General features: G+C 36.0%; 1 protein-coding gene across 1 annotated transcript in view; it reads left to right on the plus strand.

Annotated features, from left to right (window-relative positions):
* DCC (DCC netrin 1 receptor) overlaps positions 1-24,878 on the plus strand; it is a 1,232,106-nt gene that overhangs the window by 1,147,857 nt on the left and 59,371 nt on the right. The window contains exons 21-22 of the mRNA XM_012651723.1: positions 7,072-7,233; positions 13,558-13,770. Of these exons, the coding sequence (XP_012507177.1) occupies positions 7,072-7,233; positions 13,558-13,770 (375 nt within the window). The remainder of the gene's footprint in view (positions 1-7,071; positions 7,234-13,557; positions 13,771-24,878) is intronic.

A 24,878-nucleotide genomic window follows, 5' to 3' on the forward strand; every position in this document is an offset into this window, starting at 1 on the left:
AGGGCTAATCAAGAAGGGATCTGACAAACAGTGAAAATAAAGAATTTTAGATGATCAAGTATTAAAAGAATACAAACTTAGGTTTTAGAAGGGATTTCTAAAGCAATATAAAAATACAGATCTCTCTCTTTTTTTTTAAGATTTAAGTCATCTATTTCTTTCTTAATTCCTTAATGTCTTAGTGATAGCTACAACAAAATGCACTGTTTTTTATTTCAGAACTTTTTCTGTCTCAGTCAAAGTTTTTCGGGTTCTGAGATAACTTACAAATGATTAAAGCAAATGGCCCCACGTGTCTTGGGAAAGCCACTATGGTCTTCTTAGGAAGGAGCACTATGATGCCTTCAGCTCATCACAAAGGAATTCTATGGACCCAGATCAGAGTCTCTCTTTCCTACAGCCTCACCTTCTGTCTGATACACATGGTGTCAAAATTTACACCCAGATGTTCACAACTATTTCATATATCTGGACTTCATAGACATATCTTGTTTGAGAAGATCTCAGTTGAGAAGGCTCATATGGGAATGGAGGCTGTAGGAGATTGTAGAGGTCTTAAAGTTATCTGTTCACAGTATACATTTTTATAGCCACCCTGTGGCAAGCACTGAGGCAGTCACTCTACATCATGTCTCATCTCATAAAGTATGTGTAAACCACATTTAGAATGAGCCAACTAGACTTCAATAAATAAGGGACTTCCCTTAGCTCATAAATGACAGAACCAGAATTTGAACCCAGACTTTATTTTATGTTAATATTTGCAATTCTTTTCCTGCCCTGGGGGCATACCTTTTCTTTCTAATCTCAAAAATCTTACACAGTCATAATTTCCTCAGGTTCAAATTTGAATTAAAAACTATTTATTTGCTTCTATCTTAATGTTTTGCTCTTTTCTGCCCCAAGCATGAGATGGGGTGTTTTAAACAATATTTCCAACTAATGGCATTCAATCCAATCTTGGGTGGATCTGTTGGAGCCTTGCAAATTAATAACAATGACATTTATGAGGTGCTGACTCCTGACCCGACTCTGTTGCACTTCTCTGTGGATGATCTCTTTAATCCTTACAACTACATCATAAAGTTGGTACTCCATTTGACAAATGAGGACACTGAGAAATTGAGAGCTTGAATAGTATGTTCAAGTCAACATACGGTTATCTGTTATTGCATAACAAGTTACCACCAAAATGTAGCAATATAAAACAATTGTTTATTTTTCTCAACAGCTTCTGAGGGTCAGGAATCCAAAGGCAATTTAGGTAGGTGGTTCTGGCTTAGAGTCTCAAGCTGTGTCATGAGGTTCCTCATGATCTCTCGGATTGGAGACCTGAGTTCCTCACCACATGGGCCTCTCTACAGTTCAGCTGGCATGTCCTCAAGCCATGACATCTGGTTTCCCCTGGAGTGAGTGATCTACCAGAGAGAGAGCAAGCAATTGTTTTTAACCAAATCTTGGAAGTGACATATCATCATTTCTGCCACATTCTACTGGTCAGCAGCTCAATCTGGTACAGTGTGCAAGGGAACCCCACAGGGATGTGAATCCCTCAAGGTGGGATCAATGGGAGTCATCATAGATACTGGTTATGACACCTATTTACTAGCAGGTGGCGGAACTAGGTAGCGATCCCAGGTAGTTTGACTTCAGCACTTGTGTTCTTTGCCACGATTTTCAGAATACTTACAAAACACGACTTTGTGAATGTTATTGCTTTTCCAAAAGGGACCTTTCGTGAAGTTTGTGGATACTTGAGAATGCCATTCTGTGAAACTCGCTTGTCAAAGAACACCTGAAAATGTGAAAGAGATATGGATATTTATCAAGGACAATAGACACCAAATTTCCAAATGTTCCAGTTTATGTATACAGGTCATTGTGGAAAAGAATTAGTAAAAAGAAGCAGAAGGAGAAGTCATTTCAGTTAAACTCTTTCACTTCAATATCCGATTATCTTTATTCTTATATTTATCTCCTTCTTCTCAACAAATCTTTCAATTCTGTCAAGGACCATGTTGAGAAATACCCAGGGAGGGTTTTATTTCTTAAAATTTGTAGCTTTAAAAAAAAATCTTTACTTTAGATTTCCTAAAGATAGCATTTAGTGCTAACATTTTAAAGAATGTTGTAAAAGTTTTCAAATAGCAAAGTGCCCTGTTCAGGGAGTTAAGTTACTTGGTGAGGGAATTTCTACTTGAAAAATCTTTGTGCATCAGTGTCAGATATAAATTCAATTGTCAGAAAGCTGTGTCAGAACAGATTTCTTGTCATATTTGGCCACAGAGCAGAGATTTATTGAAAATACTTGATAATATTGCTCTCTGAGCTGTTTTACATAAACATAGCAGTGCAATGAATGCTTTATATTGAAGTATTTGTGTGTGTGTGTGTGTGTGTGTGTGCATGTGTATTTGTGTGTGTGTGTCTGTATCTCAAAACTGACATCTAGGGGGAAATACCAAAAGATACTTTAATATATAGTGTTTTATCCTACTTTTTTAGGAGATTATTTTTATTATAAGTAAATGTAGACTTCTGTGCCCTTTCAGAAATGAATCATGGATAAAAATATTTCAAGACCAAAGCTTTGGAATATGAACTATTCTATTTCATGTCAAGAAATAAAATAATGAGCATTTTTGAGATGCAAAAACACATAATAGATTTATTCTTTTTTAAAGATCTTTTACTGTTTGAAAGCCCTTTATAATCAGGTCAGTAGCCAAAATGCAAAATTATTAGAGAGTAAAATTTTTTTCTTCAGTAACGAAAGACTTGGAACTAGAATATAAATTTAGTGCCTTGAGTTCTCTCAGTTCTCTATCTTATGGATTCTGTGGCTCACCAAATGATTTATATTTCCCTAGCTACATTTATTTGGCCCTGAACCAAAAAATACATATGAAACTGTTTTTCTAAATGTATTGCAAAACACTCGTTAATTGTATTATTGCTTGTATTATAATAATATAATAATGTTGATAAGGAAATACAGTATGCACAATTCGTGGAGTGAGTACCTTCCAAATCTAAAGGACACTATCGTTGTCCCATTTATTTATGAGTAGAAATTGTCAATACAGGGGATGCTTTGCAACTTGTCAATCAATCATAATGGCTATGCAGTGATCCCATTTGATCAGTAAGATGGTGAAATAATTGAATTGACTTCTTCAGAGCCTGGGAATTTGAGTTATATAAAAACAGACTTTATGCTATAGTATGGCTCTTATTTACAAATGTACTTAAGTCTATTATTATTATTATTAGAGCTATGTAACTGTACACCACAGGAAACTAAATAATACCTCAAACCACTGAAAGAGTCTCCAGTGGGTTAAAATGACAGATTTCTAAATGTTACTTCTAGAAAATCCTTCTTATTAACTCACTTGAAAAATATGAAGTATCTCTACCACTGTACTAGGAAAAACACAAAGACAACAAAATTATAACCTCTTTCTTTAAGGAATTTATAATCATTTTGGCTGGTATCTGGTTTCAAGCTCTGATTCTATCTAAAAGTTTCCTTGTTATTTTTTAATTTTTTCTTTTTTTGGAGTCTGTTCATGTGTTTTTCTATCCTTAATTTACTCTTTACAAAATATCTTGATTGAGGCACTGAGCTGTGATTTATTCTCAAATTTTCATTCAAGGGCTCCCTAAAACAATTCAGAAAAATTATGTGTCCCTTCATACGTTTTAAATTTAACATTTAAAATACCTTTTAAACTTAAATACCTGTGAAAGATGAGACTTTTCTGGTTTTACAATTCTTTTAAATAAATCCATTGTATAAAAATATTGTAGTGATTTGATATACACCATCATACTTTCACAAAATACATAAGGAAGCTCCTCTTTTCTTTCTTTAACAGAGAAAAGTTTACATCACTTATTCTTCTCCTAGAACTAGTATCTTCAATTCATTTTCCCCACAGAATAACATGCAATTGTGATCTATTTTTATGATTGAAGGTCTTTTATCGATCATTTATCTAATATCTTTGCAGCATAAACTTTTTACAAACCAAAATTTTACTTTATGTTGTTACTTCCTGTGACCATAAGTCTTTAACTGTTAATTTTCTTTCTTCTGGATGTAGTTAACATTGCAATTAGAGTTTTTGCACAGTTGTATATAAAATAATATTTTTTTGGAATTTTATCACAGTGACATGAATAGGGCTTTTTCTGTACACTAATTGCATTAATTATATGTGAAAATCATACTGTGACCTTTCATTCAAAATTATTTTTAGTAATCTTTCAACTAACAATTAGCTGAGGTCCTCCTTCAATTATGCTGTGGGAAAAATTTTAGAAATTACCTGATTTGCAAAAGTATTTGTTACTTATTTAAGTTATTTACTTTCTGATTTTCTAGGAGGTGTACCAAAAAAGCTATACCAAGACTTATCAAGTAATTACAAAATAGACCTGCAGATTTTTTTTTCACTTAGAGGCATCTTGTATAACAATATATTGCATTAAATTACCTTTTCACTTTGTTTATTGTTTCCTGCACAGAAGCTGTTTAGTTTGATGTAGTCCCATCTATCTATCTTTGTTTTTGTAGCCTGAGTTTTTGGCGTGATACCCCAAAAATCATTGCCAAGGTCCATGCCGAAGAGCTTTTCCCCTGTGTTCTCTTCTATGAATTATATTCTAGCCCTTCCATTTAGGTCTACTATCCATTTTGAGTTAATTTTTGTGTATGGTGTAAGATAAGGGACCAAATTCATTCTTTGCATGTGTAAATCCATATTTCCCAGCACCATTTATTAAAGAAACCAGCCATTCTCCATGGTGTCTTCTTGGTGCTCTTGTCAGAAATTAGTTGTCCATATATCTTTAGGCTTATTTCTGGGCTCTCTATTCTGTTCCATTGGTCTTTGCCTTTGTTTTTATGCCAGTGCAATACTGTTTTGATTACAATAGCTCTGTGATATAATTTTTAATCAGGAAATGTGATGCTTCCAACTTTGTTTTTCTTTCTTGGTATTGCTTTAGCTATTCAGTTTGTGGGGGGGGGTAGGGGTACATATTAATTTTAGGGGATTTTTCCTATTGCTACGAAGAATGCCATTGGAATTTTGATAAAGATTTTGTTAAATCTATATATTGCTCTGGATTCTAGGAGCATTTTAACAATCTCACATGTGGAAAATATATAGATAGAGATATAGATACACACATATACACACACAGACAAACATGCACACATATATAAGCTCAAATGTACAGAGATAGAAAATGAAACAGTGTTTACTACAAGTGGAGAGGGGAGAGAAAATGGGAAGATATAGGTCAGAGTATACCAAATAGTAGAGCCGTAGGATGAACAAGCCTAGAAAACTAATATACAACATGAGGACTAAAATTAATAAATTGTACCATACTATGAATTTTTGCTAAATAAGTAGTTTTAGCTGCTCTTGTCACAAGAAAAAGTAACTATGCGAAATGATAGTTATGTTAATCTGCTTCACTATAGTAACTGCTACATGTATCCCTTAATATCTGTTGCAAACCTCAAATATACACAGTAAAATGTATTATAAAATATTCTATTAATGTCATCATACTACATTCCAAAGCAAGAAATTGTGATAGAACAAAAACTCAATAAAACCCAACAATTATTTCCTGTAAAAAAATAATGACAGAATTGGAAAAATTTAAATATCATTTATAATGTACCTTTACTAAAGCAATTTCTTGATTAAATGTTTTTATCTTGTTAAATAATTTGTATCTTTATTCAATTTATGGGAAATAGCCATCATAATCACTTTTCATTGTCATAGCAGTCAATCAAAACTTTTTATCTGAAAAAGCCGGACTCTGTTTTTCAATTCAAATAAACATATTCATATGTATTTCAAGGAATATTGTGAATATAGTACAAAATAAGTTCTGGAATGCAATTTTAAAGTAGTTTACTAGAAGCAGCCCTTTTAATTTAAAGCCCTGTATTTTTAATATAGTTAATCTGCATTTTAAGTTAGAAAATATAAAAAAAAATCTGTATGTTGTTTCTCATTGATTCATAATAGTGTGATATGATTTATATCTATAATTATAATGTTATTTATGAAGTAAGGAATATATTTACAAAATTAAAGGTTTTCCTTTGGTAAATATGCATGTATGCATGTGCATGTTGAACTCTAGTGATTGGCTTTAGGGTATAACTAAACACAAATCACATGTATAACAAATGACTTCATCAATTCATAGACAGGAATATACTGCTAAAACTGATCATTCCACTCCCTGGCTTAAATTTTGTTTTTGATAATAAGAGATAAACTAAACATTTTATAAGATAATATAAGTTGAAGATTGACTAAAATTGGAATAAACATTTCATAATATGATATAATTGAATAGCTACTGAATAATGAAATTGAATAGAAGATACTAAGAGTTTTATCTGTGGGTTTCAGGCAAGTAACTAAAACAAAAAGTTGGTATTCCCCAAAAACACTTGGTTACATTTAAAACAATGTGTCACTTACCTGCAACTGCTTTAGCTATTTGAAGGTATTTTTTATTTAAAGATAAATCCTAAGTCTGACTACTGAGAATACACTTTGCATCTCTGTCCAGACTCTCTTTCAACAGCAATACCTTCTTTTACAGAATTAATGAAAATTCCCAACACTTTTCACCCTACTCTACACAGTATATTTGATTTGTGAACAACCTAACATTTCTATCGCCACAGTTCATCCTTAGAAGAAAGAATAAGACCAAGACCAAAATAAAATAAAACACCAAAATGTTGAGGTGAATTTATGGTAACTTGATTAACTGTTTCTTTGTATGGACCCCTGGAATGTTCAAACTGTAGGCTAATGTTCCACAGTAAGATGCTTGAGGAGAGAGCTGTCTTTTCTAAAGCAAAAAGGGAGGTGGGTGGAAAGAGGTAAGTAAGGGAACCTGTAAAATCCATGAAGAGTAATTCATGGATTTGAGGTTCTGAAAATTTAGCCATGTCCTTTTGGCTTGTTAGGTGGATACATAAGATTCAAAAAAAACATTAACATCTTTCTTTTGCAGCTGTCGTGAGCGCCATCCCTGTGCCAACCCTAGAAAGTGCCCAGTACCCAGGGATCCTCCCATCTCCCACGTGTGGATACCCCCACCCGCAGTTCACTCTCCGGCCGGTGCCATTCCCAACGCTGTCAGTGGACCGAGGTTTCGGAGCAGGAAGAAGTCAGTGTAATGTATTTTCCTTTCTTTTTAATAAGAACAAATGAATAATAGCCAGGATCTCTTGTCAAATGTGCGACACTTTGACTTTCTTATCCCATGAAAAGATTGATTTACCTATGACCTTGATACTAGAATTCAATTTTTCAACATAGTTCATTGGCTCCTAGCTCATCTGCTTTTAATCTGTTTCCCTAGGAGTCTTTCCACAGCACACACAGCTGACAATGTGGGGGGAAATGGTGGGGAAACAAAGGACGAGTGGTTTCATAAAACAGTGATATGGTGGGTGCTTGAAATTAATACATCCTGTTAACTAGGAAGTTAATAATCTAGTGATATCTTCTAATATGTTCCTATTTAGTATCTGTTGGTGTCTCATTGATTTCTGATGAACCAGTACTTGGATGGATGCTTTAGATTTCTTTAATTGGTTAAGTGATACTTTTTTAGCTTTAAAAATTAATTATTGGGAAAAAAATTCCAGAGGAGTATTTCATCTATTTGAGGGAAGGTGGGAATGGAAAGAGACTCTCAAGCTATTATACACACTCCGCTGATTTCTCCCATGTCATTCGACTTTTTTTTTTTCTTTGAGCATGGTATTTTAAAATCCATTTCATAGTTTTCATCTCTTAGTTAAGAACAGGTGACTCAGCAGCTCATGTGAGATAGGATGTTTTGTAATAGATATGGTGGTAACAGCAATAAAATATATTTGTGAGGTAAGGTATATTTTTCCAACCCAACAGGGACAGTTCTAAGAAATCATAAATTGTCTAGATATAGCAAGGTTAGAATTAAAAGACATCAAAGATCTGCCAAGAGAGAATTAGATTTATTTTCTCTTTCTCATTGTGCATCATATCTACAGAATAGAGTTGTGTGCAAAAACTCAAGGAAAAATAGTCCCCCAAACCACACTGAGGGGATTAAATGAGAAAGATGTGGAAAGTCTAACCACCCAAAATTTCCAAATCTCAAGACAACTAGAACTGTGATTCCAGCCAAAGAATTCAGAACTCACAAGTCTCTTCTTCACTTGTGAAATGAACTTTTCCTAACAAAAAAGATAAGTTTTTGGTTTTAGTTTAGTATCTGTAGAATGACCTTTATCTGGTCCCTCTAGCATGAGTGATAGGAGCCAAAGTTCACTACATTTTTTATTAGTAATTAACTATTTTTATTCATGATGTGTTCCTCATTTCTTTTCCTTCCTTAAAAGCATAATCCTCTTCTGGAAAATTCATTCACTGAGGTCCAACATCCCATTTACTCTTTCTTTTTTTCTCTTGAGTTGGCGCAGCAGACAGTTTCACTGTCTCCTATTGAATTACAGGGAAAATGATTCCAAAAGTTAAAGTTCGATGAAAATGAATAAAAGAAACTGGCTAGTATAAAATTTGTGTTTATCTGTGGTTAAAAGATATTTAGTCTCATGTACAACTCTGGTACATGACTTTTACAATAGGGAGATTGTGGGTATTTGGGGACAGGGGACATATGGAAAATCTCTGTACCTTCTGCACAATTTTGCTATGAACCTCAAATGCCTCTAAAAAATAAAGTCTATTAAAATTAATTAATCAATTTAAAACATTTAGTTTCTTCAGTAGATTTTTTTGTTTTGAAAATGCTTTTAAAAGAATTATTAAATAAGGTAATTATGTAACTATTATATAACATAAATATAAAATAGATAACTATTGCATCAAGTTATATAAATAAGAGACTTTTGACAAAGTGCTTAGTCATTTTTGAACTTTATCTAAAATCACAAGGCAATGGACATTCCACTCCTGGCCAAGTTTTATAGGTTTTTAAAATATATATTCAGTCATTCATCAAGTATATTTTGAACAAAGCTGTGTGTAATGCAAAAGGAATAGAATCTCAAATGTGTTGCAAGTGATTGCTTAGAAAAGGAAAAAATATATAAGCACCCTCTTTTCTAAGAAACTAAATATTCTCTAAGTCACTGTCAGAAACAGTTAACTGGCAGCCATCCAGTATTGGTTTCTAAATGTCTTAGAGAACGCTAAACATCCCTATTCTTGCTCAAGCAGAAAACATTTCATGACTCTGGGTAGAGATGTCTTATTAGTCACCTTAAGAAACAGAGAAAGACACACGTAGGAAAAGAAAAAAGTTGACTCGCCAAGTGTGAAGACTCTCCTTCCTCCAAAGTTATCTGATAGACCTTTGAGTTGTGCAAGAAATGAATCATTATACTCCTGCCCCAAAGGTCTGCTGCTTTCTGAAGGCACAAATAAAGCAGGTTTCTCTCTTACCATAAGGAAAGGAAAGATATACTACATACATTTCCATTACACATATTTGGTGACACAAAGATTTATATAGTTGTGATGGACAAATATTTCCTGTTCCTACTAAGTAACTGCAGTTCCGCTCTTAGCCTCAGTAGGCAAATGACCTATTACAGCGAGCAGTATTGTATTTGAAAACTGCAATAAACAGGTAGTCTTGGGGGGCTCATTTCTATCACCATTTTCTTATCTTTGAAACAGGTAGGTGGTAGAAGAGAAAATTAAGCAAGTTTCACTATTCCGTTCAGTTCAGACATTGTCTTAGCTAGTGGGAAGGCTGGTCAACTTATCCATGCTATTTTTCTGCCCCAGTTCTCCCCCAAATTGGAAATTGACTGACAAATGGAAATCGACCTAGGTAAAATCAGTAATGCAGTGGAGTCCAGGGATGATTCTCTAGGGTCTTGTCAGAAATTCAGGCCGTGAGGAACTGGGATTACTCAGGAATATTGCATGATGCTGTTCTGAGATTAAAGAGTAAATTGGGTTCCTACAGTTATTCAAATCTTTGCTCATAATTATTGGTGTGCTATATTTCTATCAAATATGGTAGTTTTAGATAGAAGAAAAATTCTCATTTCCATTTTTGCAATATTTTTGCAGTTATTCTGTAGCAATTATTTATGTGTGTTGACAGTAATTATTATAAAGTGCCTTGAGATCTGACTCTGCCGTGTAATTGTACGCTATTCGTGCGATGAATTCTGACTGTTTCATCATTTGAAAACAAGTGGCTTGCCAGCACGTATTTGATTCTCATTCCACACTCTGAATTGCAGGGAGGCTGTGCTTCATGGGTGAAAGGAGCTTTTCTTTGCTTTCAGAGCTCTTAGGACAGCTAAATGTCATGTCACAGAGCCAATTTGTTCCACATAGGTGTCCTGGAGCCGGCACCTAAACTGGCCAAACGAGCTCATCTGAAAGGAGAACATTGCTGTGGTGGGGCAGGTGCTATTGTGTTTGTTTAAGGGTTTTTGCTGCCTTAAATGTCAGCCAGTTCTGTAAAGCATTTGTTTTGCTCCACTGAAAATATAAGAATTATGAATTATCTACAGAAAACCTATACCTGCCCATAGTATTCATTTTGAACACAACAAAAACAGTCCCTTATGGGTTTGCGATGCATTCAGTCCCAAGGTTGGGCCCTCCCACTCCCATCTAGTGCGTTTGGCACCTTCCTTTTCACCATGTGTGATCCTAAGGGTGGGTTTCAGAAGAGAGCTGGCCCATCTGCATCAAGCCACCATTACTTGCCTCAAAGTCAAGAAGAGCCACATCATGATGTTTGCGGTGGGGACCCTAGTGGCTGAAAACCTGGGGGTGGAGAACTAGGCATGCAGGTAATTTTTGTTTTGAAAGATGCTAATGAGAAACAATGCCATTAAAAGTGGGTAGGATTGAGAATGGACCACAAAAAAAAAAAAAAATTCAGTGACATCATTAGAATTCACGTGAAATATGGAGTTTTGGTCAAAATAGACTGAATTTCAAAGGAATAAAAAGTATATGTGAATTTTATTAAATGTGTGATCACAACAATATTTTAACATAGATCTCTTTCATTGTGAAGATGCAGGAAAAAAAGAAAAAAATGAAGGAAAGAAGGAATATAGTAAGAGAGGTGACACATCACAAATATATTGTTCCTTTAATAGCTAAAGCAGCTTTTAAAATATATTGTGGATTAATTACAATCCACCTGCAATAGAAAGAATAAAAATAAGGCAGATTTCTAAGGAAAAATATGAAATTTCTTTCCCTGGATGGATATTTTTAAATGTGATTTTATGGACCCTTTAATGAAAGCCAGCCCATTGGAGATGAAAGGGGATCAGAGAGAAGCAGCCTCAGGAACCTCAGGGTGAGACATGCAGTTCACAGAGAAATGAGAGAGACTCTCTGCAAGTGGAAGCCAAAGCATTTTAAGTTGTCCAGACTTTTCCCCATGAGATTATAAACCCCTGTGGTGAATAATTTTCTCCATCCCAAGGATCACCTCTAGAGCACCCTTTCAGAAAGAGCCTGTTTTTCCCTCTTAGGCAGTTCCTGCAGTCTATCACTTTGTAAGTATCCTTTGAGACCTGTGGCTTGAAAGAAGTGCCAGTGAGGAGACCCACACTGAAGCAGACCTCCTTACGTGAACAAGGAGTGAGCACAAGACTCACGCCATCACTCTCAGGCCAGTGGCACAAAGATGCCCAAGGTTGGGTATTGGCTAAGAATGAAGCCTTTATTTGGACAATTGATCCTTGGTCATTTTCTCCTTTAGATTAAATATGAGTCCAGAGTAAAACCTGCACAGTTTTCTTTGCCTCTAAAACTATGCTCTCAACAATCTCAGCACACAACTCTAATTGAATACAAACAGGCAAGTGTTGCTCTCCCCTTTACAGTTTTATAAGCAGTTTAGCTCCTTACAACACCTACTCAAAGCCCCCATCTTATGGTCCCTTATCTGATAGCCAACATCACCAACAAGTTGCCTAATGATTTCCTCCAAGCCCCACACCTTAACCTTGAGATTGTGCATGCATTTGCCCTTCCCCTCCTTCTTTGATAGAATTTCCTAACCTGGAGATAAGGCGCTTAAGTTCAAACTCCTCTGTGCACTCTGGGTTCTCTCCAGTTTGCTGTCTTGACTACATCTGCATTATTTGAATAAATCTTTTATCAAGTCTCTGCCTACTTTTTGGCCCTGGTTGCTATATGACTACACCCCGTCCTCAGTCAAACCTGTATCTTCCCACCTTCATGTTTAAATGGAATAAGCCTGGGGTTCAATGACCCAGGACCTCTTCTGAATATGGAAGAATGAATACAGGTACCCTCTGAAGACACTTTTCACTGCTGTGTAACTTTAATATTACGTCTCGATCTCTTGTATCTTTCATCTCTACTCCCTTGAGCATTATCAGATTTTCTTTCTATCTCCTCTGCCCTTGCTGACCTTCTCGAGCCTCCCAGAGAGCTATCTCAAAATTATCTCACTAATTATCTTGAAATATTTCCTGGTTAAAAATTCTCTTGTGAAAGTAAGATATTATCTTCTATTGCTGCTTTTTTTTTAATTTGCCTAACAAAATCTTAAGGAAGAAGTCATCAGAAATAATCTTATTTTGTTAACACTTACACCTACTGTGCAACTCTTATCATTTGCAGTTTAACATAGCCCTGTTGACTTTGCATATGAATCAATGAAATTGAGTAACACTCCTTAGCAAAAGAAACTGCCCTGAAAATATTTTAGTCTGACTCAACTGTGTTCTCTAGGAAAAAAAGATGTATTTCCATATTCAAAGCTGTCCAAATGCCCATAGGCTGTCACAATGACTATGCGGAACCCTTCAACTATAGTAATCTGCCTGAAAATTACAAGGTTTACTACCAAAGAGGAAAAATTGCAATTCTGCATTCAGGCAACTTGTTCCAGCAGAGTCATCTCTCATATAACTTTTTAGCTAGATGTGCCTCTATTTTGTTATGGAAGATAATGATAGTGGTTATTATTTGTATCATTTTATTAGCAATGCCTCCAAGCACCCTGTAACTCTGATTTGTTTGACAGTTGACATGGCATGTTTAAATCACAGAAAAATTGTCATATTGGCTGGTAGATAACAATGCAGCTGTAACAGCATTTGGTACATTGAATTTCACTTACATTGCTACTTAGGAAAGGAGAAATAACTCTTTTTTCTCGCTTCATCACTTATGATTAGAGGGACCAGACAGTTCAGGCAATATTGTCAGTGCTGAATATATTTTACTACTCTTTCCCAAAGATAAATTTCTGTCCTGCTGGATCTATTTATATTGTTTAAAGGGGAAGTGCTATCATATCCCATAAATATATGTGGGTGGAGGAATGAGAATGGTCACAATTTGGAAAAGATATTGGTCAGATCCTGTTATATCTCTCTGAATTGATCCGGGGGCCCTTCAGGTGACTTAGGGAAAACATACTCTGTCTCGAAATAATGAATGGCTTTTCTTGTCTCCACTGCAGCGGTGAGTGAAGGACCAACCACCCAACAACCACCCATGTTGCCCCCTTCTCAACCAGAGCATCCCAGCAGTGAGGAGGCACCAAGCAGAACCATCCCCACGGCCTGCGTTCGACCAACTCATCCACTCCGCAGCTTTGCTAACCCTTTGCTACCTCCACCAATGAGTGCAATAGAACCGAAAGTCCCTTACACACCGCTTTTGTCTCAGCCAGGTAAAGTACCCATTCATTCACTTTTAAAATTACTGTTATCATTGTTGACTACGTAAGTGCTTGAGGCTGCCTGAAAAGGTCTCGACGTAATATCTATTTGATGTTGATTACATGCCCAGCGTGCTCATGTTTGTTACTGAAGCTTGCAGTACAGTTCTTAATCATCTGCCTTACAGATGGCTAGTTATAGGTGCTTTTCATTCCTTTGGAAAGCTGGCCATGAATCATGGATGCCAGCAGTCCATCACTTTTAATATGTGCTGTAGGTATACCCACCAGCCAATACTGGAAACATTCCTGATGCCCTGATTTCATTCTGCAACATGGGTCCTAAGATTTAAAGCTAGATTCCAAGACTAGAGTTAAACTCTGCAAAACCACTTCTTAAAGAAATGCATTTAATCTCATAATTATGCTTTGTGCCTTTCAATAGTCACCTCCCAGGGGTTCTTACTTATTTCAGAGTACCAGGGCCAGAAAGAAATGCCAGAACCAGGGTTGAGACCAAATTCCTAGTTTTAGAAATGAAGAACCCAAAATTTAGATGGATAGGAAATGACATATCTGTGATGCCTTTCTAAGAAAATCAAGTGGCAGGGATGAGAACCAGAGCCCCGGATTCCCAATGCAGTGCTAATTTTATTACCCCAGCTGGTATCCAAAAAGGCTGAGCCTGAGGTCCATTTTGTTTTTGTTATGGATTGGGGAGGGAGCCAGGGAGGGAGGGAAAGAGAGAGAGAGAGAGAGACAGAGACAGAAACAGAGAAAGAGGAAAGAAGAAGAAAGAGGAGGAAGAGGAAAAGAAGAAGAAAAGAAGAAGAAACAGAATGAATGATAGATAGATAAGTAGGTAAATAGAGATAAAGAAATATGTAGTTCTTAACATTATTTGAAATATTAGAATAATTCTAAATAACCTCAGTATATCAGACATAAGATAGTAAAGTTCAGCAATTCTAAGTAACCAGAGATGGCACCCTTAATAAACTCAGGCAGCTGGACTGGATTAATCTACATTGTACGAATACCTTTGAGTAATTTTCTTTTACCAGATCCATACCTACAGCAATTTCTGTCATTGCATTAGTACACAAGCCTCATGATGAGTATGAAAACTAGGAAAATAAGATCGTCTATGAAGTATGCATATTAATTATTTTTATATTGAGAATATATCTAGTTCCTGGCATCATATTAGTTGAGTTGTGTAGGTCACCTCTGATGTTCTTAACGTTTATGTGGTGTGCAGTATGGGTGCTCAGCTACTAGCCCTAGGAGGACCATGGAGGCATTTGGGATTCCATTGGTTGGGTCTTCTCTGACTCTCAGGCTCAGCACAGGTCATGACTTCATTCCACAGAAGATAGCCTTTCTCACTCCAGCAAAGCCCATGCTAGGACTTAGAGCAGGTCTGTACTGCCCAAGCCCCTCTCTCCAGCCTCCCACATATACACACTCCACACACTTGTCATGGCAAAGATCTGCTATTTAAATTGTCCCAGAACTATGAGGTCTTTGATAACTGACATAGAGATGATTTGAAGCAAGAGAATTCATTTAATGAAATTCCTGTGTCAAGAGAGTGCTGCCTGGGGATTCCTGGCTGCAGTTGATTCCCCACTGCAATCTCAACCAAACAAACAGACCTTAAAGGAGACATATTCAGGATAGTGACAGGTTAATTGCAACTGCTAATAATAACTAAATTTTAATGAATTTTTAATGAACATGCCTATAGTACGTATTCATTAAAGAAGGCTTATAATATCTCACTTGATTCTCAAAACGTTGTAAGGTAATGCCTAGTCTTAACCCCATTTTATGGATAAGGAAACAGACGTAGAGAATATGAGTAGCTTATTTAAGTATGCTTAGCTAGTAAGTGATGTACCCCCCACCATTTTTTTAACTTTAGAAAGCATGAGTTCTCAAATATTCAAAACCCATTCATGCCTCTTAGTGTATATCTTACTTAATGATTAAATCATTCCAAAATCGATAAAAGAAAAAAATGAAAAACATCTGAGTTGAAGAATACCATTTCCTCACCAGCCTTCTTCAATTACATTTTTAATGAGGAAAGGTAAGAGGCTTAACTATTCTATACTCAAAAAGATCAATTTTATAGCATCAAGAAACTAAAGTGCTGTAACACTTTATATTGTGAACTATTCTCTCTGCTTGGAAGTAAAAGCTTTTTTTTTTAGACTATGTTATATATGGAAAAAAACTGAAAATGATATTCTAGAGGCTATTTTAAATGAAAAAATTTACTAGCGCAGTGATGTTCCGTTTGGAACACGAGGTTTGGAAATCAACCTATGTCCTAGAGCTGTATGATAACAAAATAATCAAAAAGAACTACAATTTAGAAAGAACATCTGATGGATGGAACAAAGAGCTGGCATTTTTTTTTTTTACTAGCTGTTATTGTCTTCTAAATACATAATACCAATGCTGCCTTAAACGAACTCTGACACAAGGTAGCATAAATGAGTGGATCATGTCCTTCAGAGAAGGGAAGCGGAGTTAGTTGTGTTGTCTCTGCACCTACTCCATCAAATAATAAGCATATCGGAAGAAGCATTCTCTGATCTAATGTCAAGCAACCAAAATCTCATTTTATTTTCATTGTATGCATTAAGAGCCTTCTTTTGTTTTACTACCACTCTTGTTTTTATTTGAACTATTTCTCCTAAGCCATTTCTTCTTACATATTTTCCAATAGCTCTGGGTTGATTTTATTATATTTTTCGTAGCTCCCTTTTAAATACCACCCTCCCCCACTCAACTTGAGGCATACCGCACCATCACTTTAGAATTATTAAATGCCTTCCCTTTCGTGTTTCTCCTTTATTGTCTCCTTGTAATTCCTGTTCATTTCATAATGTCTTACCTCATGATTTTCTAATAAGTTCTCCCTACATTGCTTCTGACACATGGTAAATAGTATGCTTTTTAAAAAGGGCTGATGTTTACTTATTCTAATAGAAAAAGAAAATTAGCAGACTGACAAATGTATTAACTGTGACATTAACTACATGCTTCTTAGCCTAAAAGATGAAATATTCAGAGCTTTCAACAAGTTTTAATTCTAAGAAAATCATTACTTTAGTCAAACTGATTGATGAAGTAAAGTCATTCTCTTGTCGGCTTAAAAAAAAAAAATACCTCAAATAATTTTAGTCTGAATTTTGCAAGAAAGGACTGCATAATTAGTAATGAATTTATCTTTACTTACTGAAAGTAATTACTTTAGAATATGGTAATGTGAGGCATTGCTCTAATTTTTAAAGATCATGCTAAATAAGAAACTTCTGCTTTGAAAGCTTAAGATCAATGAAAGAAACCCTTTCTGGACTCAAAATTCCTGCATGTGGATTTGCATAGGCAGCATCTTCGTTCTGTGCCTCAATTTACCCCCCAGTAAGGCACTCAGAGCAATGTTTGCAGCTGTGTCATATGAGGTATAGGGCAACACATATTATGCAGTAACAATCTCCATGGGGTTGTAGAGCATTTTGCAGTATTTCTATAGTAAGTCGTCATTAGAAAGCTATTCTGTTGTCAAAACAGCTAAAATTCTGCCTACCTGAAAACAAATTCATTCATTCATTTTTTTTTCCTCTTCCACCTCCTGAGTTTAAAATTTAGCCTACTAGACTCTAGGATATTTATGGTGTTTCTTACAATTTCATCATCATCTTATAATAAGCGGTTTCATTTTTTAATGCTTTATCTATGGATGTGCATAACTGTGTGGTCTTTACACATTTCACGGAGACTGCAATCACTACACTTTGCAAATCACAAACGTGGACATATAAGTGATTTGGCTTAGTCCCTTTCAGGTTAAATAGAAAATGTTTGATAGAGTGTTGGGCTTATTGCATTATAGATCTGACATAAATTCTACAAAGGGCCAAGATAGGGTATTTTTTTTTTTCTTTACTAGTGAAAATTCCTTTTAGCTGTGAAATGATCAGCTGCACTTTAAATGAACCTGGGTTAGAAGACCATTTGTCTTCCAGGGCTGTAATTCTAAAGGGAAAGAAAATGTGACCTCTTAAATAGTGACTTTTACATCAGAGCACTCTTTTATAACATTAGCCCCCTAGAGCTCTTGCAACTTTACAAAGCTGCATAAGTGCTAGATTGTTCTCCATTTACACATTGCATTTCTACACGTATATATTTACGAGAGCAAAAACCAAGAGCATGCTGATCTTTTCAATCTTTGAGGGATCATTATGTCAGTGGACATGACGAGACCAAAACTCACTTCATTGTACTGCGAAATTGAGTTTGATTTTCCCCCTGCAAATTGTGGCATGTGCTTCAATTTATCTGAGGATTGAGGACAAGGAGTGGGTGGAGGTGGCTGACAGTGGACAGAAAAGGCGTTTGATTTATATTTTATGGATGGTTGGGAAATCATGTATTCCTGCTGTAACCTGATCTTTCTGGCAGGCCTTATTTCAGTAAATCTGCTATCACACAAAACTGCCAATAAATTACTATAATACATTAATACAATTGCTTTCCCTGAGCCACTTGTAGGCCACCACTGGGGGTATTCATCAAGGATACCACCTGAGTGTTCCAATCTGCTAAAATCAGTCACAGGCAAAGGTCATGAGAGATCAGATATCCTTTAGCAGGTGACACAAGAGGGTCATTTCTAAGGCCAGTCAGATTGAATAAATCATTGGCACAGATAAGTAGGAGAGATGTGTTGATTTGGTGTCATTGGAGCCAATACCTCCAATCAATTCTAGACTGGAAAATTACACTGCATCCTATTACATAAATTTCATCTCGTGGGGAAGCCCATCTGTGTCTTCTTGTAGATCTATCCTTGTAATATTTCTGTCCTCACTCCTGATAGATTTTTTTTTAATAGATGAAATTTGATTTGGTTCAGTCATACTAAATTATCCCTTGATAAAATGTAATTAAGGCAAATTTGCCTTAGACATCACTAACATTTGTGACTCTGGAACCTACTTGGTGTTTTAATAAGTTAATATTTCTTCTACTATGGTGTTTTAATATATAAATGGGTAAAAGAGCTCTGTTAATTGCTCCCCAAAGAGAGGGAAACAATTCCTAGAGGAGACTTTATGAGTAAGCCATGTGACTAAAGCCTTATTTATAGGTGACAAGGCTGAGGCCTAAAAAAGTTAAGCAGCTTTCCCAAGGTCAACAAATGAGCTAACAGGCAGATTTAAGGGATTCAGTGAAATATAATAGTAAAGATAAACAAAGGATCTTATTTAGCTTTTTTATGATGTTAACGGTTATTCTTAGATTGACTTTTTTCCCCCAGGAGGGGTCATCTAGAATCCTAATTATTAAATATCCCTTAGAAAGAATTATAGCAGGTAGGTTGAGTCATTTAGCTTAGTGTTTGAGTAAATGTTTCATTCCTTTATGTTAGCATTAGATGAAGAAAAGAAGTTATAGAAAGAGTAGCAACTGGCTGGAGAACTCTGGAATAGCAACCACCTGTCTTAAACTCACCTGTCCAACCTGCCGAGTATCTATTTACAGTAAGGCAGGAAGCCAGGGTGCTGCCATCTGTTACTTCCAGCACCACTGATGGTCAGGGCTTTGGAATCCAATTTAAAAATTGAAGATGAGCATAAAGAAGTATAAAATAAAAATAAAAGCACACATAGGAATATTACATTGTGGGTTGAGGAACATGACAGTAGGTCAATGAGAACAAAAAATGAATGGGTAGTATTTTTCAGATTTGCAAAAGCTATTGGGGCGTAGCAAATGACCACAGCTGAATCAAAATTTGAGAACTTTTCATCAAAGTTTTGCCCAATTAAAAAATAAGAGAAAGTATTGCATCAGGAATTGTTAGATCATATATGAAATTGAACTTAACTATCAACTTAATACAATTAAATTATAGGGTTTAAGTATTAAAGTTGCCATCCAGATAATCAAGAGAAAGTGAAAAAATAATCTATTTTCAGAAATGCGTGACCTAATAGACAACATAATTTGAAATAGGTGATTGATGAAGAATGTCCTTAGATTATGCTGTGGCTCAGGTGGCCTCATGAGTGACAGAAAGAATGGTGAAGGGAAGGGTTGGAGGATGGTTGTTTTCAAAGCAGTAAATATTCCTTTCACATTGTTTACAAACTTGATAGTCCACATAGTTAACTAATATTGTAGAGATTTTATTGTCATCTGCGAAATATTTTGAAAATCAGTGTGTTTTTAAAAATCAGCTTATGTGAAAGTAATAAGGCTCATGCTTTACATTTCATCACCTTTTACAGTTTATAAAGGACATTTTCAAGTAAATTTCTTTTTATCTGAGAAGTAACAATAATCACCATTTCCCATACAGAAGTAGATATTCAGAGAGGTTGAATACCTTGTAACTTTTCCAGGATCATGTTATCGTTTTTCTTGGGACCTTCATCCAAACCTTCACATGTAATGAACCTTGAATATTTGTTGAGTTGGTCCGAATAGAATAAAAAAGACAGGAGCCAGAATTTGAATTCAGATCTTCAAGTCTATGATGATTTTAGGTGATGCAAAGCAACTTGAAAATTAGTAAAAGGATTAGATTTAAAAGGATTTGGTACTATGAAAAGATAAAGGCAGATGAGATGAAATAACTTCCAAATTCATGACCATTTGATGATAGGATGCTTAATGGTCTGAACTATAAATAGCATCTTATGCTAAAGCCAAATAAATTGTGTAAAGTAGAAAAAACGGTTTGAAGCCACAGGCCCTGGAAATCCTATTCAATAGTTTACCTTCATGAAAATAAGTAGACATGCAATTGCACTCACAGTACAATGGGGAAGAATAGCCTCCACTGTGTTCATAAAAAGAGGGAGTGCAGGTAAGTGGAATTCACCAACTATGGAACCAGTTTTGCTCCTCTGAATCCTACTGAATCTTACTTTTCTCACCTGTGAAATCAGATGGTCTTTTCTCTTTAAGAGGAATGAAGCATGAAATTCTACAATCTTAATTACTACCAAAATAAGGAGGAGGAGTATTCTCTCTGTATTCCTTTTCTTTGCTTCGTGAAAGAGTATGAATAAGAGAAAGGTTTTAGTTTGAACAACTATTCTGAGGCTTGTGTTGTGCATGTCAAGCATTCTAAGTAGTTGACAGAGTTCTGTGTAGTTCATCAATTAGTGTCAGGTTCTACTCATTTCCTTTGGGAGCAGGGAGGAGATGCTGAAACAAAAAAGTGTTCACATAAACCTCTGTTATCGCACATTGAATACATATGAAAAATCTAACACACTGAAAGCAAACAAGTCTCTGTGATATTAAAATAAACTGAGACTTTAACCATCAGCAAACTATTTCTAAAGATATGACCTGTAATAGTTAAAGGATTATGTAAAAAACATTGAAAGCTCCTACTTCTGGGTGTTTAGAACTTTTATCTTACTGGCAGGGACTTAGAAAAGAATTCAAATGCCATGTTAAACATCTTGTGTGTTTCCCAGCACTGACTTTCATCTCAGGCTTGCAGGAGGATTGATGTTCTTATTGCAGAATCTCTTCATTTACCAGAATGTCAGGGCTCTCAGAGGAGAATGCCTTCGCCTTTTTGTGGTAAAAGGGATTCTGACAAGCTTCTTTTTTTGTGTTTGGTGAAAAACAATGCTAAGTAAGCCCAATTCTTTTCAAAATGAGAGGCATATGATGACATAATTGCACATATAGGCTTATAACAATGATGGTACTTGCAACAACTGCTTGTTTCAACATCTTTTCCGAAGTACCCTTCTGAAACATTCTTCTTTCACATTTCTCATGCTTTTACCCAGTATGCTGTATGTATCTTTTCACTTCTGAGATCACCTGAGTCATAATTTTCTAATGCAGACTGCATTTTTCAAACCACAATAATGTGTTAACCTAGTATGCTTTTAAAATAAAAGGTTAACTTTTAGCTTCAGTCAGTGTACACTTAAAATGATATTTATTTATTTTCTTGGTGACTACTCTTGAATGGTACCTCTGTTAATAGAAACAGGCTGCTCTGTGTACACAAGTCTGAGCTGACACCTTAGAATACTTGGTATAATCTGGAGACCACATTGCCTGATAAATTAAGCCCAGTGAAGTTCCCCACACCTTATATATGAAACAGTAGGATCATGTGGAAGGGAGTTCAAAAGTATATTTTATGGCTTGATAGCTGGTGAAACACGATGTAACTCCTTTGTGCATGCTGTATTTCCCCACAAGTATGTGCAACAGAGAAAGGGCAGCCAATGAAATGGACTCTTGTGCGGAAGACAGGTGGTGAACAGAGCAGGTTAGAGAACTGCTCAGAACTGTCTGAATGCTGTCCTCTGAGTCCAGAGAGAAGGGTGGCCTCTTCCATTTGAACAGGGCTTGTTCTCAAGTCATAAATGCATTTGACAGCCAGAGAGCCACTCCCACAAGGCCCTTTAAATGACCACACTGTATTACAATAGCTTAAGTCCCAGTAGGGCATTATATCCAACAGGTGTACAGATTTGGTGGTCATTGCCTGGCTTCTCTCTCTTTGAAACACAGCATCTCCTGAATTGCTCCTCCTCATGGACCAATTTAATGTGATTAAAGCTTATGGAATGTCCTAGATCCCAGCTCTAACTTCCAACTTAGCTATTCCCTGCACCAACCCTTTCCAAACAGAAGAAAGAAGTGAGGAGCAGGAAGCAAGCTATTGAAAGTGGGGAAAAGAGGCTATTTCTCAATGAACATGTGTAAAACATTACTGACCTTTGTCCTCTCATTTACAAATAATTTATTTTGTTTTTCTTAATAATGTTATGGCATGAATCATTTCCACACGTGATTTGAGATATAAATTTTAAATTCTAAACTAACCATGAACATGGCTGTCTAAAGCAGTTCTTCTAAAGTTTTGTATGCTTTGGAATCACCTTATGAAAATACAGCTCTGGATTCAGTGGATCTGGAGTGTACCCTGAGATTCCGAATTTCTAGAAAGATTTCAGGAGATGCTGACACTGCCCCTCTGCAGATCACACATTGAAGTAGTTTTGTTTTTGAACGGATTGTGTGCTCCTAACCTGAGGTTCATGGAAGAACTTGTGGGTTTGGTGACTCACTTTAATATTTCTCGGTGTGTGTGTGCGCTCATGCATGGCTGTACATTTTTATAGCAAGTGAGTTCATAGCTTTTATTAATTAGCATCTTGAATTATTATCTATAACAGGTTAAGAACAAGTTAACCTGCTGTTTTATCATCACCCTCCCACTAGGCTCAGCTGTGGAAAATGTAAGCACCAAAGACTGTTTTTCATTTCTTGTTGTTCAAGACTAGTTCCCAAAACCTTAGGCTGAGACAACTTTCTAGAATCTAAGGCCAAGAGCTGAGTACTTGTGCCCTGCCCAAATGAAATTCTGCAAAATTCAGTCATTCATTTTTGTAGAAACACCTGAGGCCTTTGTGTACATTCTTCAATGCCTGATGAAGGAATTAGATCAGAATTAATGAATGTGTTAAAAGAGGTTCCACTTCTGAAACTATCTTATTTGTGTAGCCTAAATGAAGATTGATACATAAGATTTATAACTGTCCATGGTAAGTTTCTCCGAAAGATGAGCTCCTGTGGGGAACTGGGATGTGTTAGTTTTCCTTAGCAGGGGGTCATCTTAACCTGTCCTTGGCACCCCTCAGTCTGGTGGTACAGTGGAGTGCACCTCCAGCAGCAACTGAGTGATGACACGCACATTTCCCCAAATGACTCATCGTTCAGTGAAAATTTTTGATTCAGCCACTGCCACCCCAGGGTGAATAGCATATGCAATCTGTAAAACAAAGTTTGAAATTTTTTCCTGGTGGAACTGAGGGTAAGTGAACCTATAAACAATGGTAATATAAAAGGTGACTAAAAGATGTTTATTTGAGCAGTCAAGTTAAATTGTATTATATGATTTCCTGAAGGATATTACCATAAATAATTTATATAAAATATTTGACGTATTTAGGAGTAAGTATGTGTTTGAGGAGGCTGGGTGGTGGTAAAGAAGGGTTGAGAAAAAGGACCTGTTTCTTCAATAAATGTTTGAGCAATTAAAGCCTGCCTCTCTTCCGCCCTCCCTTCATTCTTCTCTTTCTCTCCTCCTTTCTCATTAAAATTTCCTCTTTTGGAAGTATAGTTTCTGAATTTAAATGAAAGCAGGTACTGTAAAAGCAGCATCGTTCAGTACAGGAGTATTTGAAGTTGAAAAATTTCAGATTAGAGAGAAGAACAATGGTAAATTATTGGAAATACCCCTAAGAAAAATGCTTAAAAATGAATATTTCTAAACCTCTTGTTTTTAAGGTTTGGTAATTTTCTGCAAAGAAGTCCCATAGTAACCTTTCTCCTTGAGTTCCCGGGTTAGGTGGATTGCACAGGGTCCAATGCTTGAGAGCTGACTTGGAGCCCCTCTGCCAATAAGAGGACGTCCCCACCACCCAGGCAGCATCCTTCCCTCCTCCTCTAGCTCCATGGCATTTACTGTCTCTTAGATACCATACGATTAGTGCCTTCTCTAATTCTTTCCTGAATCCAAACTTAGGATCATACTACATATAGAATAAGTAAATAAAATCTAAGGAAATATTTCACACTTATGTGATTGGTCCTCCCAATCTAATATTTCAGTATTCTTTTTTTAATTTAAGCATATTATGGGGGTACAGATGTTTAGATTATGTATGTTGCCCTTACCCCCCTCCCAGTCAGAGCTTCAAGCGTGTCCATCCACCAGATGGTGTGCATTGCACTCATTATGTATGCATATACCCATTCCCTCCTCCCACCTGCCTGACACCCAATAAATGTTATTCTTATATGTGCACTTAGGTGTTCATCAGTGAAACCAATTGGCTGGTGAGTACATGTGGTGCTTATTTTTCCATTCTTGGGACACTTCACTTAGTAGAGTGGGTTCCAGCTCTATCCAGGAGAATATAAGAGGTGCTATATCACCATTGTTTCTTATAGCTGAATAGAACTTCATGATATACATATACCACATTTAATTAATCCACTAATGCATTGATGGACACTTGGGTTGTTTCCACATCTTTGCAATT

The sequence above is a fragment of the Propithecus coquereli genome, unplaced genomic scaffold (assembly GCF_000956105.1).
Source record: "Propithecus coquereli isolate 6110/MARCELLA unplaced genomic scaffold, Pcoq_1.0 Scaffold37, whole genome shotgun sequence".
NCBI classification, from domain to species: Eukaryota; Metazoa; Chordata; class Mammalia; order Primates; family Indriidae; genus Propithecus; species Propithecus coquereli.